The sequence below is a fragment of the Rhinolophus sinicus genome, linkage group LG15 (genome assembly GCF_036562045.2).
Source record: "Rhinolophus sinicus isolate RSC01 linkage group LG15, ASM3656204v1, whole genome shotgun sequence".
NCBI classification, from domain to species: domain Eukaryota; kingdom Metazoa; phylum Chordata; class Mammalia; order Chiroptera; family Rhinolophidae; genus Rhinolophus; species Rhinolophus sinicus.
In genome coordinates this window covers 10,648,779-10,663,858 of record NC_133764.1, presented here as the reverse complement: position 1 = coordinate 10,663,858, position 15,080 = coordinate 10,648,779, and the positions used below count along the sequence as shown (strand labels likewise).

General features: G+C 40.8%; 1 protein-coding gene across 2 annotated transcripts in view; it reads left to right on the top strand.

The window, feature by feature from the left end:
- Nucleotides 1-233: 233 nt before the first annotated feature.
- Nucleotides 234-15,080, top strand: part of DNAH2 (dynein axonemal heavy chain 2) — a 100,216-nt gene continuing 85,369 nt past the window's right edge. The window contains exons 1-4 of one of the 2 annotated variants that reach the window (XR_012492034.1): nucleotides 234-705; nucleotides 2,381-2,578; nucleotides 6,148-6,209; nucleotides 8,543-8,713. Coding sequence is in view for 1 of the 2 variants with exons in the window: in XM_019745158.2 (XP_019600717.2) it covers nucleotides 2,395-2,578; nucleotides 6,148-6,209; nucleotides 8,543-8,713 (417 nt within the window). In the remaining variant the exon portion in view is untranslated. The remainder of the gene's footprint in view (nucleotides 706-2,380; nucleotides 2,579-6,147; nucleotides 6,210-8,542; nucleotides 8,714-15,080) is intronic. The other variant, XM_019745158.2, reaches the window with a different exon arrangement.

Below are 15,080 nucleotides of genomic sequence, written 5' to 3'. Positions count from 1 at the left end.
TCCCCGCCTCCCGTTCCCCCCAAAATGAGCGACGCTTTCCAAAGCCAATCCTCAGATTCCAAAAATTCCAGTTCCGTTCTTCCCTCCCTGCCCCCCGCCCCGCGCTGCCCGGCTATCCTAGACCCCAGTCCGAACTAAGAAGGGGGAACGAGCGGGAGGGCAGGGGTGCTCCAGCCCCGCTTTTTACCCCCGACCCAGCTGCAGGCACGGCTGCCTCGAAATCCTGGAGCGTCTTGTAGAGCACCAATGAGCCTCTCAGGCGAGACCCCGGGCGCCATCTGCTGGACTCATTCGGGATGGAGCCCTTAGACCAGGGCGCAGGGTCGGGCCCTTGGGTTTCCCCTGCCTTTTCAGTATCCTGAGGGAGGGTAGGCTCATTGTTTCTAGCCCCAGCCCTTTAAGCCCCGTCCTCAGCCCAGGGCCCCACACCCTCCAGCCTGCCAAATTTAGTAGCTTTGCTTGCCCTCAGCTCTTTTACCCCGGGTCCCCGCGGGGGAAACGAGGGCCAAGTGGGGCAGCAGAACAGGGCGTCACTGCGCCTGCGCCTGCGCGGAGGAGGCTGGCTCCGCGGTCTCGCGGCCCCGCCATTTGCCCCCTCCCTGCCCGGGGTTGTCATGGCGACGCGTGCACGCGCAGGCCCCCGGCAACTCCTTAGCTGGAGTAGCCCATGAGTCGGTCTAGGGCGGAGAGGGTCGGCGTGGTGAGGTGTGTGTTGTGGGCAGAGAGGAGGAGAACAGGAATGCTGGGGAGAAGTGGGAAGCTGCGGGGAGAAGGGCCAGTGGTGAGGGGCTAGCAGGGACTGTTGTGGGGAGAGGGGAGGAAGGGGCAGTTGTAGGGGAGGAGAGAGCAAAGGGCAGTTGGGGGAGGGAAGGAGCATTTGTGGGGGGCAGTTGTGGGGAGAGGAAGAAGCCGTTGTGGGGGGAGGGGATAAAAAGGGGCAATTGGGGTTGAGATAAAGAAGCGGGGACAGTTGCGACGGTTGAGAAAGCCATTGTTGAAGGGAAATTTGCCCACTGGTATCCAGTTTGAGGAGGGCCAGTCCCCTATTGCATTTAATTTAATTTTGAGTAATGTGCTAGTCCCAGACTAGTAAAACAGCTCCTGAGATCTGCCCTGTGGGATCCTGGGGTGAATCCCATGGGGAGGGGGCTCCCAACCTTGCCGGCGGAATGCTCCTGAGGCCCCAGCAGGATGCAGGGAAGCACTGCCTGACGCTTCTTTGGAGACTGGTGGAGGAGGCTGCGCTGGTGTAGTTGGTTTTATTGATGTGCTGGCCTAATAGAACGTTTCTGCTTCCAGCAAAGTACAAATCCTTCAAGTTTGAAATTCATAACCTATGATCAATGCCTGTGGCAGCCTGTGGGGATGAGGAAGGAAAGCTACAGGTGGCTGTCAGGAGATAGCTGAATGGAGAGGGAATGCCCAGAGAATCAGACATATTGCCCTTGGGATCCTGACCGCCTGCCAGAGATGCCCTTGCTTTTGGCCATCCAGTTTTTCTGAGAGGCACTACTGTGGTCTTTCTCATTCCCTGTTTCCTCCTTCCCCAGACACAATTCAAAATTCACTGTTGGGTGACTTTTGTCCTTCCAGTTTGTTCTCAGGGCATTTGGAGTTAAATGATCTTGATTTTCATTATCAGTCAGCACAGAATTACTCAGCCAAGTATACTTAAACCTTTTCAGTACACAAAAAACAGGGTTTCTACCCCTCAGAAATTAAAAGTTAACGAGACATGTTGTAAGTATGGTTTTTCTTTGTTTAAGGATGTCACAGATTTCAATGTATGCGTTTCCCATTTCCCCGTTTCCATGGGTCACTTGGGAAGAAAGGAGGTACATAGGAAAATCATCTTGGTTTGCTTCACTGACTTGGTACAGTGACAGAGGGTGGGGAACCTGGGGACCATCTGGTCTTCCTTGCACCTTCTCTCACTCACTCATGGCCCTGAGGAATAGAGTAGTTGAGAGAAGCAACGACACCTCAGCTTGGTAGATCTTTTCCTGATTATCTTATATTCTCATACCTCTGGGCGGAGATAGGCGTTCCTAAACCCTCATTAGTGGGATGTCTGTTGGGCCACCATCTTCAACTTCCATTTATTCCTAATGCTTTGAGGCATGACTTTGTTTTTTAACCTAATGCATGGAAGAAAGTGGAATATCCCAGGGAAAGAAGTGAGGACTGCAAGGCCCCTTGTGGTTAATGGAGCAGGGTGTAGATAAGATTATGATATTGGGGTCTCAGATTATGATATTACCCCCAGATAAGATTACAATATTGGGGTCTCAGTCAGTTTATAAATTCAAAATGCATGTATCAGGGGTCTGGGTTGGGGGTGGGCCTCATTGTGGACTCCAAGCTTCCCATGTGTCTTCAGGTTTTGCCTACACAATGTCCAGCAAAGTGGAGAAGAAGCGGAAAGTGAATGGCCGGGGGAGTGCCCGCAAGCAAGCTGCTCGGGCAGCTCTGGCTGCTCAGGATGGTCTGCCCACGCAGCCTTCGGAGGCCACCGTGCTGGCCAGCCAGCCTGAGCCTAAGCCCGAGCCTACGCCCGAGCCTCTCAAGGAGGAGCCTGGTGGGTACATGCTGCCAGGGGTTTGGAGGGAGAATGTTTGTGTTTCAGGAGGGTCTTAGGGCTGGGGAGCAGGTTCTGATGCTTCTGGGTAAGAAGCAGGGGGCTCGGCAGAATCTCAGGTCTGCTGCTGGTTCCTTTTTTGTGTGTTTTCCTCCTGGCCAGCCTTATACTTGTTCTTTTTGTCTTAAAATTACCTCCACCCCCACCCGTCCCTCGCCAAGAGCTCACCAGCCAATCCTTTATTTTAGCCTCTTCCTCCTTATTTCAAGTGTCCTGGTTGCTCCTACCCCACTGGAGAGGGTTTGATCTCTTCCTTTTTTCCATTTTCACCCTGGGTGGCAAAACAAATAATGTTTTTCTCCCATTAAACCCATCACCATGGAGACTCAGCCTGCTTTGCCACCCTTTGAATCCTAAGCCTGACTGATGCTTTCTTCCGTCTGTTTGAGGCTCTTGTGTCTCCACCCTCATTTTGGCAGGGCCTTGGTAGACTAAGGAGGTTCAGGTTCAGGGCCACAGGAAAAGAAGCCTGATGTTTAGATTGAGGAAATAAAGAGTTTAAAGAGGCTGCCTCTTGCAGCTGTGATCTGAGAGATTCCTCCTGTGGAGATGAGCTGGGCCAATAGGGTTGGAAGGTTTTCGGTAGCTATTGCTGTCACTGGGCTGTCCCTTAGAGCATGGGCCAGTGCAGATATGACTGTGAGCTACATATAGCTCTCCCCTTTTACCTGGGGCTTCTTTACACTGCTCGTAGCCTGTCAAAATGGAGAGAGGTAGAATCCCTTTTTCATTTTAAAGATTGAGAGATTAATCGTGGGTGTGGGAGAAAGGTCCAGGGTACATAGGACCTTGCCCTAGGATCCAGACATTAGAAACGCACAACATTTTTTCTTTTGAGTTCTCTTGCAAGTAGTTTAAAATGGGTCTGGCTCCTAGAAGCTGGGTACCCAGGAGTAGAGTGAGGGAGAAGGGAAAGCAGTGAGCTTCAGTTTGGAGAATCCTCGGGGGTGGGGAGAGAAGGAGCTTCTGAATGAAAGCACTGACCATCAAACACCAAGGATCTCTGACTCCCTTAGCTCTAGGTCTTTTTATTGTTTGATGTGAAACTTTCCAGCTGACATGTAACCCTAATAGAGGCTCAGAGAAGACTTGGGCCCTTCCAGGCTCCCTGAAATGAACATTAATCCCTGTAATCGTTGGAGTTGGGCAGGGATTGAGGCCTATCCCACTGGAGACAGAGGGGGCTTGCCATGGTCTGAGTGTTTGTGTCCACCCAAAACTTATATGTTGAAATCCTAATGTGACAGTATTAGTATGTGGGACCTTTGGGAGATGCTTAAATCACGAGGGTGGAACTGTCATGAATGGGATTAATGCCTGATAAAAGTGGCTAGAGAGAAGTCCCTTGCCCTCTTCCACTGTGTGACAATGAGAAGTCAATAACCAGGAAGAGGGCTGTTACTTGACCATGCTGGCACCCTGATCTAAGATTTCCAGCCTCCAGAACTGTGAGAAATAAATTTCTGCTGTTTATAAGCCACCCAGTCTGTGGTATTTTGTTATAGCAGCTGGATGGGTTAAGACAGGACCGAAAACATTTTTTGGTAAAGAATGGTGTTAAATGGCAAACACCCTTTTGAGGTTGTATTGACATCCTTTGCTTCCCTGAGTGCCCCTTAATGCCCATTAAGAGAAGAAGTACAGTTTCATAATCCCATATCTCTTAATTTTAAAAAGCACTAGGAATTAAAAGATTTCCACCCCCAAAGTTTGGTATCCATACTTATTTGGTGGTAAAATGTAACCTAAACTGACATGAAGGTGTTTATAGTCTATTTAAGCCCCTTAGTATAAATTTTTCATGTTTTACTGCAGAGATACTACTAATATTAAAAGTTTGATTGTGGAGTGCTGTTCCAGAGCCTGCTGGGGGGTGGTGGGTATTACATACCATACTATATTACAAGTCTAAATTTTGAAATATACTTGACCTCAAGGGTTTTGGATAAGGGATTGTAGACCCATTTTTCAGACAAATCAGAAAAAGTATAGAAAATAATATAATGAATATCTATGTACCCATCATCCAATGTACGAATAAATTGTGATGGCAACAAGGAAATCCCTGTTTGCCCTCTGCCTTGGCCCCAAAAGCCCTCCTCTCCTTCTCCACAGGTCACCGCTATCCTGAGTTGGTGTTTATTACTCTCAAGATTTTTTTTGTATCCATGAACATTATATACTAGTATAATATTGCATGAATTAGACTTTATATAAATTGCATTATAGAAGACAAAAGCAGTTTACTCTTCAGATTGTCTCAATCTCCCTCCCCCAGCCTAGTTCCTCTCTGAAATCGTAAATGCCCTTAGTTTCCTCAAAGGGCGAAAGGGTGTTAGATTTCTTGATTACCTGTCTCACTCACCACAAAACTCCTGGAATCATCTACTCTATCTTTTTCATGATTTCTTTCCTTGGCCTCTATGCCTCACTCCCCTCTTAATTTTTCTTCCTGGAAGTTGGAGTGTCCTATTCCCCAAACTCTTGGTTCTATTTCATCGTTCCTTCTTCCTTTCAGTCCATGGGTGATAGGAAACCTATCAATTTTACCCTCGTCTCCTGTGTGAGCCACAGATCAGGAGGTACACCTGGGTCAGGGGAGATCAGGAGAGAAACACCCTCCCGGGTTTTAAGGGGGTTCCAGAATGGGTGTGGCAGAAATGAGTACCCAGCAGTCTGATTGTTTGGAGATGGACCCATTTCTATGGGCCCCAACTTCTCCATGTGGGAAGAGGATTGGGGGAAGAACAGGAGGCCAGAAGCTGAATGCCTAGAATAACCTTAGTATTGACTGCCCTCATTCCCCTGCCTCCCCCCGCTACTTCTCTTGTTTCACCCAGCACCAGTCAGCTTTTTAAAAGAAAATTAAGACATAATTTACTTAATATAAAATTCAGTCTTTTAAAGTATACATTTCAGTGATTTTTGGTATATTCACAAAGCTGTGCAACCATCACCACTAAAGCATTTTCATTCCACCCCCAATAAGTCACTTGGAGTACCCTGAGAAATTGGCACTAGGTGATTCCTATATCTCTAATTCTAAGTTGCATCTGAGCCTAGACTTTTACCAGCCACTCCCCATTCCCTTTCCCCCCACATCTTATTAACCACTAATAACTTTCAGTTTTTATGGATTTGCCTATTCTGGACATTTCATTATAAATGGAATCATACAATATATGGTCTTTTGTGACTGGCTTCTGTCACTTAGTGTAGTGTTTTTAAGGTTCATCCATGGTGTAGCAGACCTTCTTTCCTTTTCATGGCTGAGTAATATTCCATTACAATTTGTTTATCCATTCATCTGTTGATGGACATGTGGCTTATGTCCACCTTTTGGCTACTGTGAATAATGCTGCTGTGGAACATTGGCACACAAATGTCTGTTCGAGTCTCTGCTTCCAATTCTTTTGGTTATGTAACTAGAAGTAGAATTGCTGGGTCACATGGTGACTCTATGTTTAACTTGTTAAGGAATGCCTTCATTTTAAAAATTTTATTCTTAGAGCCAGCATTGGAGAAAACTGAAGTACAGAAAGAAGAATTACAGGAACCTGAGGTGGATGTGGTAAGTTTGGGTTTTCCTTGGGACAAATATTTCTCCTCAATAACTGCTTAATCAAAGGATTAGTTACAGAATGGTATACGAGGAATTCTCTTCAATCTATCACTTCCTTCTACTTACTCTACTGATAGTCTCCTCACCACAAATCCAGTTCACTGAGTAAAGGGCCAAGTTATCCATGATCCACACCCCTCCAGAAGAAGACAGTTTTAACTGAGCAACTGGTCTCTTAGTTATCCCTTCTTTGTCTTCTCACCTCAGGTAAAACTTCGATAAGCTTTGTCAATTGTATGGCGAACATCTGAACAAGTTAAACAAGCTGGGCAGATATTGTCTTAATTGGATGCTAATTTCTAAGGCATTCACTTTTTTCCTTTCCTTTAGTTCTCTCCTTTGGCCAAAGAATTTACAGAAGCCACTTCAAGCACTTGTAGCATTTAGCACTAAATGACCCCTACACCTTTATTTCCAGGTGCATTAGGGCCTAGCCATGCCCATAGTTACATGGGTTAGAAGAACAGAATGGTGAAGTTGAAATTTTTTAAAAAGGGAGAGAAAAGTAATAACAACTCATTAAAGAAAACATTGGAAAGGACAGGATAGTAAAACAAAGAAAAGGAAACTAAAAATCATAGCATTACTGCCTAAACACATTCAATGTTAATACTTTGGTACATGTCTTTTCTTTCTGTGTATACTTTTGTGAGTTTTTAAAAAATAAACCTAACTGTACCACATATAATTTTTTTTTTTAATTGGGGAATATTGGAGAACAGTGTATTTTTCCAGGACCCATCAGTCGTTGTCCTTCAGTCTAGTTGTGGAGGGCGCAGCTCAGCTCCAAGTCCAGTCGCTGTTTTCAACCTTAATTGCAGGGGGCGCAGCCCAGCATCCCATGTGGTAATTGAACCAGCAACCTTTTTGTTGAGAGTGTGCGCTCTAACCAACTGAGCCATCTGGCCACCTCCACATAGAATTTTTAGTAAGCCTTTTCACAAATTTTTTTTATTATTATTCATGTTATTATGTACTTTTTGGAAGCAACATTTTTAATGGCCGTGTAGGACTTGATTAGATGTATGTGCCACAGTTAAATCGTGACTCTTGGACATTTTGCCATTTCTTTTTTTTTTGCTTTCATAATAATACTGTGATGAATATTATAAGTAAAACTAACACATTTTGAAACACTTAGTATTTCCTTAGATAGATTCCTGTACATGGAATTATTGAATCAAAGAGTAAAAAACATTTCTAATGCTTTTAATACATAATGCCAAGCTGTTTTCCAAATGAATTGTACTTTTTGCTCTTACACTAGCAACAAACCCTTTCTAGGCCTGGGTGTTATCAGTTTAGAAAGGATTTAAAAAAATGATAGGCAATAAATGATATATTTTTACTATTTTTATTTGTATTTCTTTGACTTCAAGATAAATTGAACACTTTTTCATATTTTCACTTTCTCTTTTTTATGGCATGATATGTCTGTTAATGTCCTTATGTCCATTTATTTATCGGGGTCTCAGTGTTTTTCTCATTGCTTCACCTATGTTTTTATATAGGAGAGATTTAGATCACGAAGTTTTGTTGAGCTGGAAACTTTAAATAAAATAGATTCCTTCTCATGTTCCAGCAGTACTGGGAGACAGATAGGATGGCTTCTCAATTTCACTGAGCTCTATCTTTATATCTTCAAGTTTCCTTAATTTATTTAGTAGAGTTCTACAGAGTAATTTTTTTTTCTGGCTGTCAGTTACAATTTATTTTCCATCTAATTGAGTTGTTCTTTGGTGTTCTCCAGTATTTTCTTTTTCCCTCACTTCTTCCTCACTGCTATGTCAATTGACTTTTAACTAATATCTCATACTTATTACAGTATCCTGAGGAGGCTGCATCATGAAGAAATTGCTCTTGCACCCTTATTCCTTTTCTAGCTTGTCATCTTCTTGTTCCTAATTGCTTGATTTAGGTTAATATGTTCCTGTAATTTAGTTTGACTTTGACGTTGAGGGTTGCTTGATAATGCATTTTTACAATCACAGGCATAAATGAAACATCTTGGGAAGATAACATCCCAAGGAAAGATATCTTCCTTGAAAGGAAACTAAGGAAAGAGCTTAGTTTCCCCCTATGATCCATTCTATTTTTACTCATAGAGGCAAGAGAATCTTACTATCTTGTTTCTTCAAAAGCAGTTCATCCTCAGCTTTCTCTTCACCATTCTGGACCTATCTGACTTCTCTCATCTCCCATGTCCCCACTTGTGATTGTGGAAAGGAGAAATGACTTATCCTAACATCTGTACCTTTTCTTGGCTCTCTGTTCTCCTATAGAAGCCCCTTTTCCTGTCCCGAGCTGTGCTGACGGGACTGGCAGATGCCAAATGGACAGAGGAGCATGATGCCGTTCTGGAACACTTTGCCCAGGATCCTTCAGAGCCTATCCTCACCATCTTCATTGACCCCTATTTGGGGCTGAAGCTAGAACTGGGCATGCCTGTACAGGTGGGTACTCCACTTTCCCAGACTCCAAGGTGGTCTTCCAGGGAGCTGAGGGTTCTGTGTATCTCCATCATCTTCGAGTCTTATCTCCTGTGCCTAAGGTCTATTGAGCCTCACAGTGTGTCAGACACCCTGCTTGGCAGTAGGGTACAGACAGGAATGAGGCAGGGTTTTGCTTTTGATGATCTCATGGTCTAGTGGGGAAGACAAGATGTATAAAAATATTTACAACATATTATGATGCATGGGCAAAGCTTTACAGGAGCTTTATAGGAGCAACTAATGTAGCCAGTGGCGTGCTGGCAAGGCTTGGCAATGGAGATTATATTTGAATTGGGGATGAAGGGTAAGTAGGATTTCATCGAGTCTGGGTAAGAGCTGTTCAGGTAAAGAATACTTTATGTAAAAGAAAAGAGGAGTTGTGGGAAGTGATACTGAAAAAGTGGGTTGGGGTCAGCTTGTGAGGGGCCTTTTATGTCATGCAAAGAATTTGGCCTTTATCCTAGAGGGAAATATTGGAGGTTTTCATGGTTAGATAGATAACTATTTCAACAAGGTGGAAGATACATTAGTGAAGGGTAAACCATGGGTAGGGAGAGAGTTAAAAGACCGATGTATGCGTAAGTGCATGGTGGAAAGTTCGTGAACTTAATTGTCGGCCTTTTGTATAGTAAAATGTTAGTGGTAGAATCTGGGTCGTGGGTGTACTGGTCATTATTGTAAAGTTCTTTTAACTTTGTTATATGTTTGAAAATTTTTGAAATAAAATGTTGGAAAAGAAAAAGGCTATTGCTTTGCTTTTATTGGCAGCACATACAAAAAATCTCAGTGATAATGAAGATGAGCATGGTCCTGTGCAATGACAATTTGTGAAATGTCCCATATGAAACAAAGGCAAAAACAGGTTATGGCTTTTCCCTGTATATTGACAATAATCACCTACAAAACATTATGAAAAAAAGATTTCGTTCACGAAAGGAACAAAACTGCAAAAAGTATGTAGGATTTATATGAAAGAAAATAACTTTGTTGAAGGCCAAAAAAGATTTGAATAAATGGTGAGCCATACCCTGTTTCTGGATGGGAATCTTAATATTATAAAGATCATTCCATCTGAAAAAATGTACCATTTTAATGTAATTCCAATCAAAGTGCCACAGTCCCTAGATACCTTGTGTAAAGGATTTTAAAATATATCCAGAAAAATGCATGAAAATAGCGAACAAAATGATGAAGAAGGAAAGTAATGGAGGAGATTTGTGGATATGAAAATCTTTTATTAAACTGCAGTAATTAAAAACAGTTGTACTGGAGCGGGAATATACATTATATAAGCAACAATAAAGAAACAAAGTACAGAACCATATATGTAAGCATTTTCTATAAAAGTGGCACTTAAAATCAGAGGGGAAGTGTGAATTATTCAATGAATAGAGTTAGGCAACATGGAACACAATGTTTTTCCATTAAAAATATCTAGGGGGCAAAAAAATCTAGGGGACGACTAGATGGCTCTGTTGGGCAGAGTGCAAGCTCTGAACCACAGGGTTGCCAGTTCGATTCCCACATGGGCCAGTGAGCTGCACCCTCCACAACTAGATTGAAGACAATGAGCTGCCGCTGAGTTTCTGGAGGGGCGGCCGGATGGCTCAGTTGGTTAGAGTGCGAGCTCTTAACAACAAGGTTGCCAGTCCTGCTATGGGATGGTGTGCTGTGCCCCCTGCAACTAAAGATTGAAAACGGCAACTGGAGATGGAGCTGAGCTGTGCCCTCCACAACTAGATTGAAGGACAACGACTTGGAGCTGATGGACCTGGAGAAACACACTATCCCCCAATATTCCCCAATAAAATTTATTAAAAAAAACAATCTGTTTAGCTGGAGGGAGGGGGAAAAGGGGAGATTTTGGTCAAAGGGTATAAAGATTCTGATACCAAAAGCAAAGGCAGGAAAAGCAAAAATAAACAAGTGGAACTACATCATACTGAAAAACTTGCACAGCAAAAGAAGCCATCAACAAAATGAAAAGGCAACCTAACGTACGGGAGAGGATATTTGCAAATTATAAATCCGATAGGAGTTATTATCTAAAAAATATAAAGAACTCATAGCAAAAAGGCAGACAATCTGATTAAAAAATGAGCAGAGGAATTGAAAAGACATTTTTCCAAACAAGACATACAAATGGCCAACATATGGCTGACAATTAATGGTGTGACAATTAAGTTTGCGAACTTCTTGCAACGATGTTGCAAAACATTTTTTATATCAGAGGGATTATTCATTATGAATTTGTACCAACTGGACAGTTAACCAAGTCTACTATTTGGAAGTGCTAAAAAGGCTGCATGAAAAAGTTAGACGACCTGAACTTTTCACCAACAATTCATAGCTCTTGCATCACGACAATGGACCAGTTCACTGTCTGTGTGGGAGTTTTTAGCCAGTAAACAAACAACGGTGTTGGAACACTCTTCGTGCTCACCTGATCTAGCCCCCAATGACCTTTTTACCTGAAGATAAAGGAAATATTGAAAGGAAGACATTTTGGTGACATTCAGGACATCGAGGGTAATACAACCACAGCCTGATGGCCATTCCAGAAAAAGAGTTCCAAAATTGCTTTGAAGAATGGACTAGGTGCTGGCGTCGGTGCATAGCTTCCCAAGGGGAGTACTTCGAAGATCACCATAGTGATATTCAGCAATGAGGTATGTAGCACTTATTCTAGGATGAATTTGCGAACTTAATTGTCTGACCTCATACATGAAAAGATGCTCAACATCACTAATCATCAGGGAAATGAAAATCAAATCCACAATGACATTCACCTCACACCTGTTATAGTGGTTATCATAAAAAAGGCAAGAGATAACAAATATTGGTGAGGATGTGAATAAAGGGAACCCTTGTGCATTGTTCTTAGGAATGTAAATTGGTGCAGCCACTACAGAAAATAGTATGGAGTTTCTTCAAAAAATTTAAAAAAGAACTACCATTCGATCCAGGAATTCCACTTATGTATTCAAAGGAAATAAAATTAATATCTTGAATCAATATGTGCACCCTTCATGTTCATTGTAGCATTATTTACAGCAGCCAAGACATGGAAACAGCCTAAGTGTCCACTAATGGATGATGAACGGATACAGAAAATGTAATATATATATATATAACAAAGTTTCAGTTGTGCAAGATCAATTATATATATATGTATATATTTCAGCAATGAGAAAGAAAAAAAACCCTGCCATTTTCAACAACATGGATGGATCTTAAGGACATTATACTAAGTGAAATAAGTCAGAAAGAGAAAGACACATATTGTATCATCTCATTTATATGTGGACTCTAGGAAAAAAACAAAGAACCTAACTCATTGAAACAGGTTGGTAGTTGCCAGAGTCAGAGGGTTGGAGAATAGGGAAAATGGGTGAAGGTAGTGAAAAGGTGCAAACCTTCAGGTATAAGATAAATAAGTTCTGGGGATACAATGTACAGCATGGTGACTGTACTTAACAATACTGTATTATATATTTGAAAGTTATTAAGTGAGTAGGTCTTAAAAGTTCTCATGATAAGAAAATTTGTAACTGTGAGGATGTTAACTAAACTTGTAATCATTTTTCAATAAATTCATATGTCAAATCATTATGTTGTACACCTTAAACTAATATAATGTGTTTTTTTAGAGTTTTATTTATTTTTATTAGTTTTAGGGAAACTAATATAATGTTATAGGTCAATCATATCTCAATTAAACTGGGGGGAAAAGGGTACAAAGTTTCAGTTATGCAAGATGAATTAAATTCTGGAGATTTAATATACAGCGTGGTAACGATAGTTAATAATATTGTATTGTATACTTGAAATTTGCTAAGAGGGTAAATCTTAAGTGTTCTTACACACACACAAAAAGAAAGAAATGGTAACTACGTGAGATGATGGATATGCTAATTAGCTTGATTGTGGTGATCATTTCACAATATATACACATATTAAAACATTAAGTTGTACACCTTAATATACAATTTTTAGTTGTCAAATATGCCTCACAAAGCCTAAAAAAAACTATTTAGAATGCTGAAATGCCTCCTAAATAGATCACAGACTTAATTATATTCTTCTGGGTTAAGATGGTCAATTGAAACTTCCTTTAAAAATTATTACCCATGAATACTTGATAAAATGAGCAAAAAGCAAAACCAGAAAAAACTACCCAAGGGTAAACAAACTTGGAAAGAAGCATAATCTAATCTAATAAACTTTAAAAGTGGTGGCCAATGAAAGGTCTATGCACTGAGTTAAGCAAACCATCCTCCCCACAGGAATGGTGGACCCCAGTGATATGGAATGAACCTTAGATTGAGCATTTAACATAGTCTGAAAAGAGAGAAAGAACCCAGGTATTTTAACAAATATTTTACACTGTTTTAAATAAGCCTTAACCACCTGCCCATCCCCTCATGCAATTCTCTTAGGCTAGAAAAAAGTGAACAAAACATAAAAGACTCAACTATTTCACTTTAACTTTGAGGGGGATAAAAACTGTGTCTCACAGTGGGAAATCAAGAAGTCACCCCACGGTACATTACAGCAAAAAGAATGAATTCATATTGCTGCTCAAGCATGAGGAAAGTGAAAAGAAATTGCATGGCATCTGAAAGCATATTTCATCAAGGGGGGGAAGAAAGACCAAAAACAGAGCAAAGCATGCAAACAAGGAAAACATAACTGAACAGAAGGAAATTCCTCACAACAACTTCATGTTATAGTATGACTTAATAAGAGCATGAATTCAGTTTTTTAGAAAGCTGAGAGGTGAAATGATAAAACATGAGAATGAGAAAAGAGGGAGATTGCAGATTTTAGGAAACAAAGCACCATGTTACAAAACTAGTACCGTGTTTCCCCCAAAATAAGATCTAGCTGGACCGTCAGCTCTAATCCATCTTTTGGAGCAAAAATTAATATAAGACCCAGTCTTATTTTAATATAATGTAAGACTGGATCCATAATATAATATAATATAATATAATATAATATAATATAATATAATATAATATAATATCAGGTCTTATATAACATAAGACCTGGTCTTTATAGTATAGTATAATATAATATAATACAATATAATACCAGGTCTCATATTAATTTTTGCTCCAAAAGATACATTAGAGATGATGGTCCGGCTAGGTCTTATTTTTGGGGAAACATGGTAGGTCAGAAACAGTAAGGGACTGAATAGCTATCTTTGAAAATCTGAGCTGACATAGAAGAGAGGCTTGAGATAATTACAGTGTATGCAGAAGAGAAAAACCAATGACAGCACAATTAGAGAGAAGTTAATAGACATGAAAGACAGACATAGGTAATCTAATAGAGCCAATTAATGAAACAATATAAATTTAAAGGTAAAATAATTTCCCTGAACTGCAGAAGGAACTGAATCTGGAAATTAAAAAGACATGCTTTATTTCACAAAATTTATTACACAATGTCTAATATCAATACATCTTAGTTAAGCTACTAAAATTTGAGCTACTAATTAATTCTTTCGAAGTATCACCTATGTGGCATTCCTGCCAGGAATATTTAACTTGAATCTAATAATGAGAAAATAATCAGATAAATCCAAATTAAGGGACATTTTGGAAAACAACTGACCTGGATGATTAGAAATAGCAATGTCATGGAAGAAAGAAAAAGACTGGGGAACTGTGAGGAATTAAAGTTGACTAAGGAGACGTGACCATATGTGATCCTGGATTGGATCCTGGATGGGAAAAAACCAAATGTAAACGACATTATTGGGACAATGGGGAAAAAATTGAATATGGGTTGTGTATTATATAAAGTATTATATGAAGTTAAATTTTCTGAGTGTGATAACTAGTGTTGGGTATGTTGGAGAATATCCTTGTTTTTAGGAGCTATACAAGTACGCTGAAGTATTTCAGGATGTAATATTATGATGTCTGCTGCTAACTTTCAAATGGCTAAGCTGAGAGAGAGAGAGAGGGAGGGGGGTGGAGAGGGCCCAATCAAGTAAAATATGGAAAACTATTAACAATTAGAGAATCTAGCTGAAGCGTATGTTATTGTTCATTATGTTTTTCTTGTACCTTTTTTATGGGTTGGAATTGTTTTCAAAATAAAAGCTTGGGTAAATATTATTTAGGCCTCTAGTCAAAAAATCTAATTATCTACCATAGGGAAACATCAGGCTGGTCTCAGACTTTTCTGAACACCCAGAAGCCCACTCCCACAGCGTCCTGCAGGAAAGATAGTGTGACCCAAAGGTATTATTCCTGGCCTAGATGGTTAAGTATAAAGGCAACCAGATAGGCAGTCATTTTCTTTTTTTTTT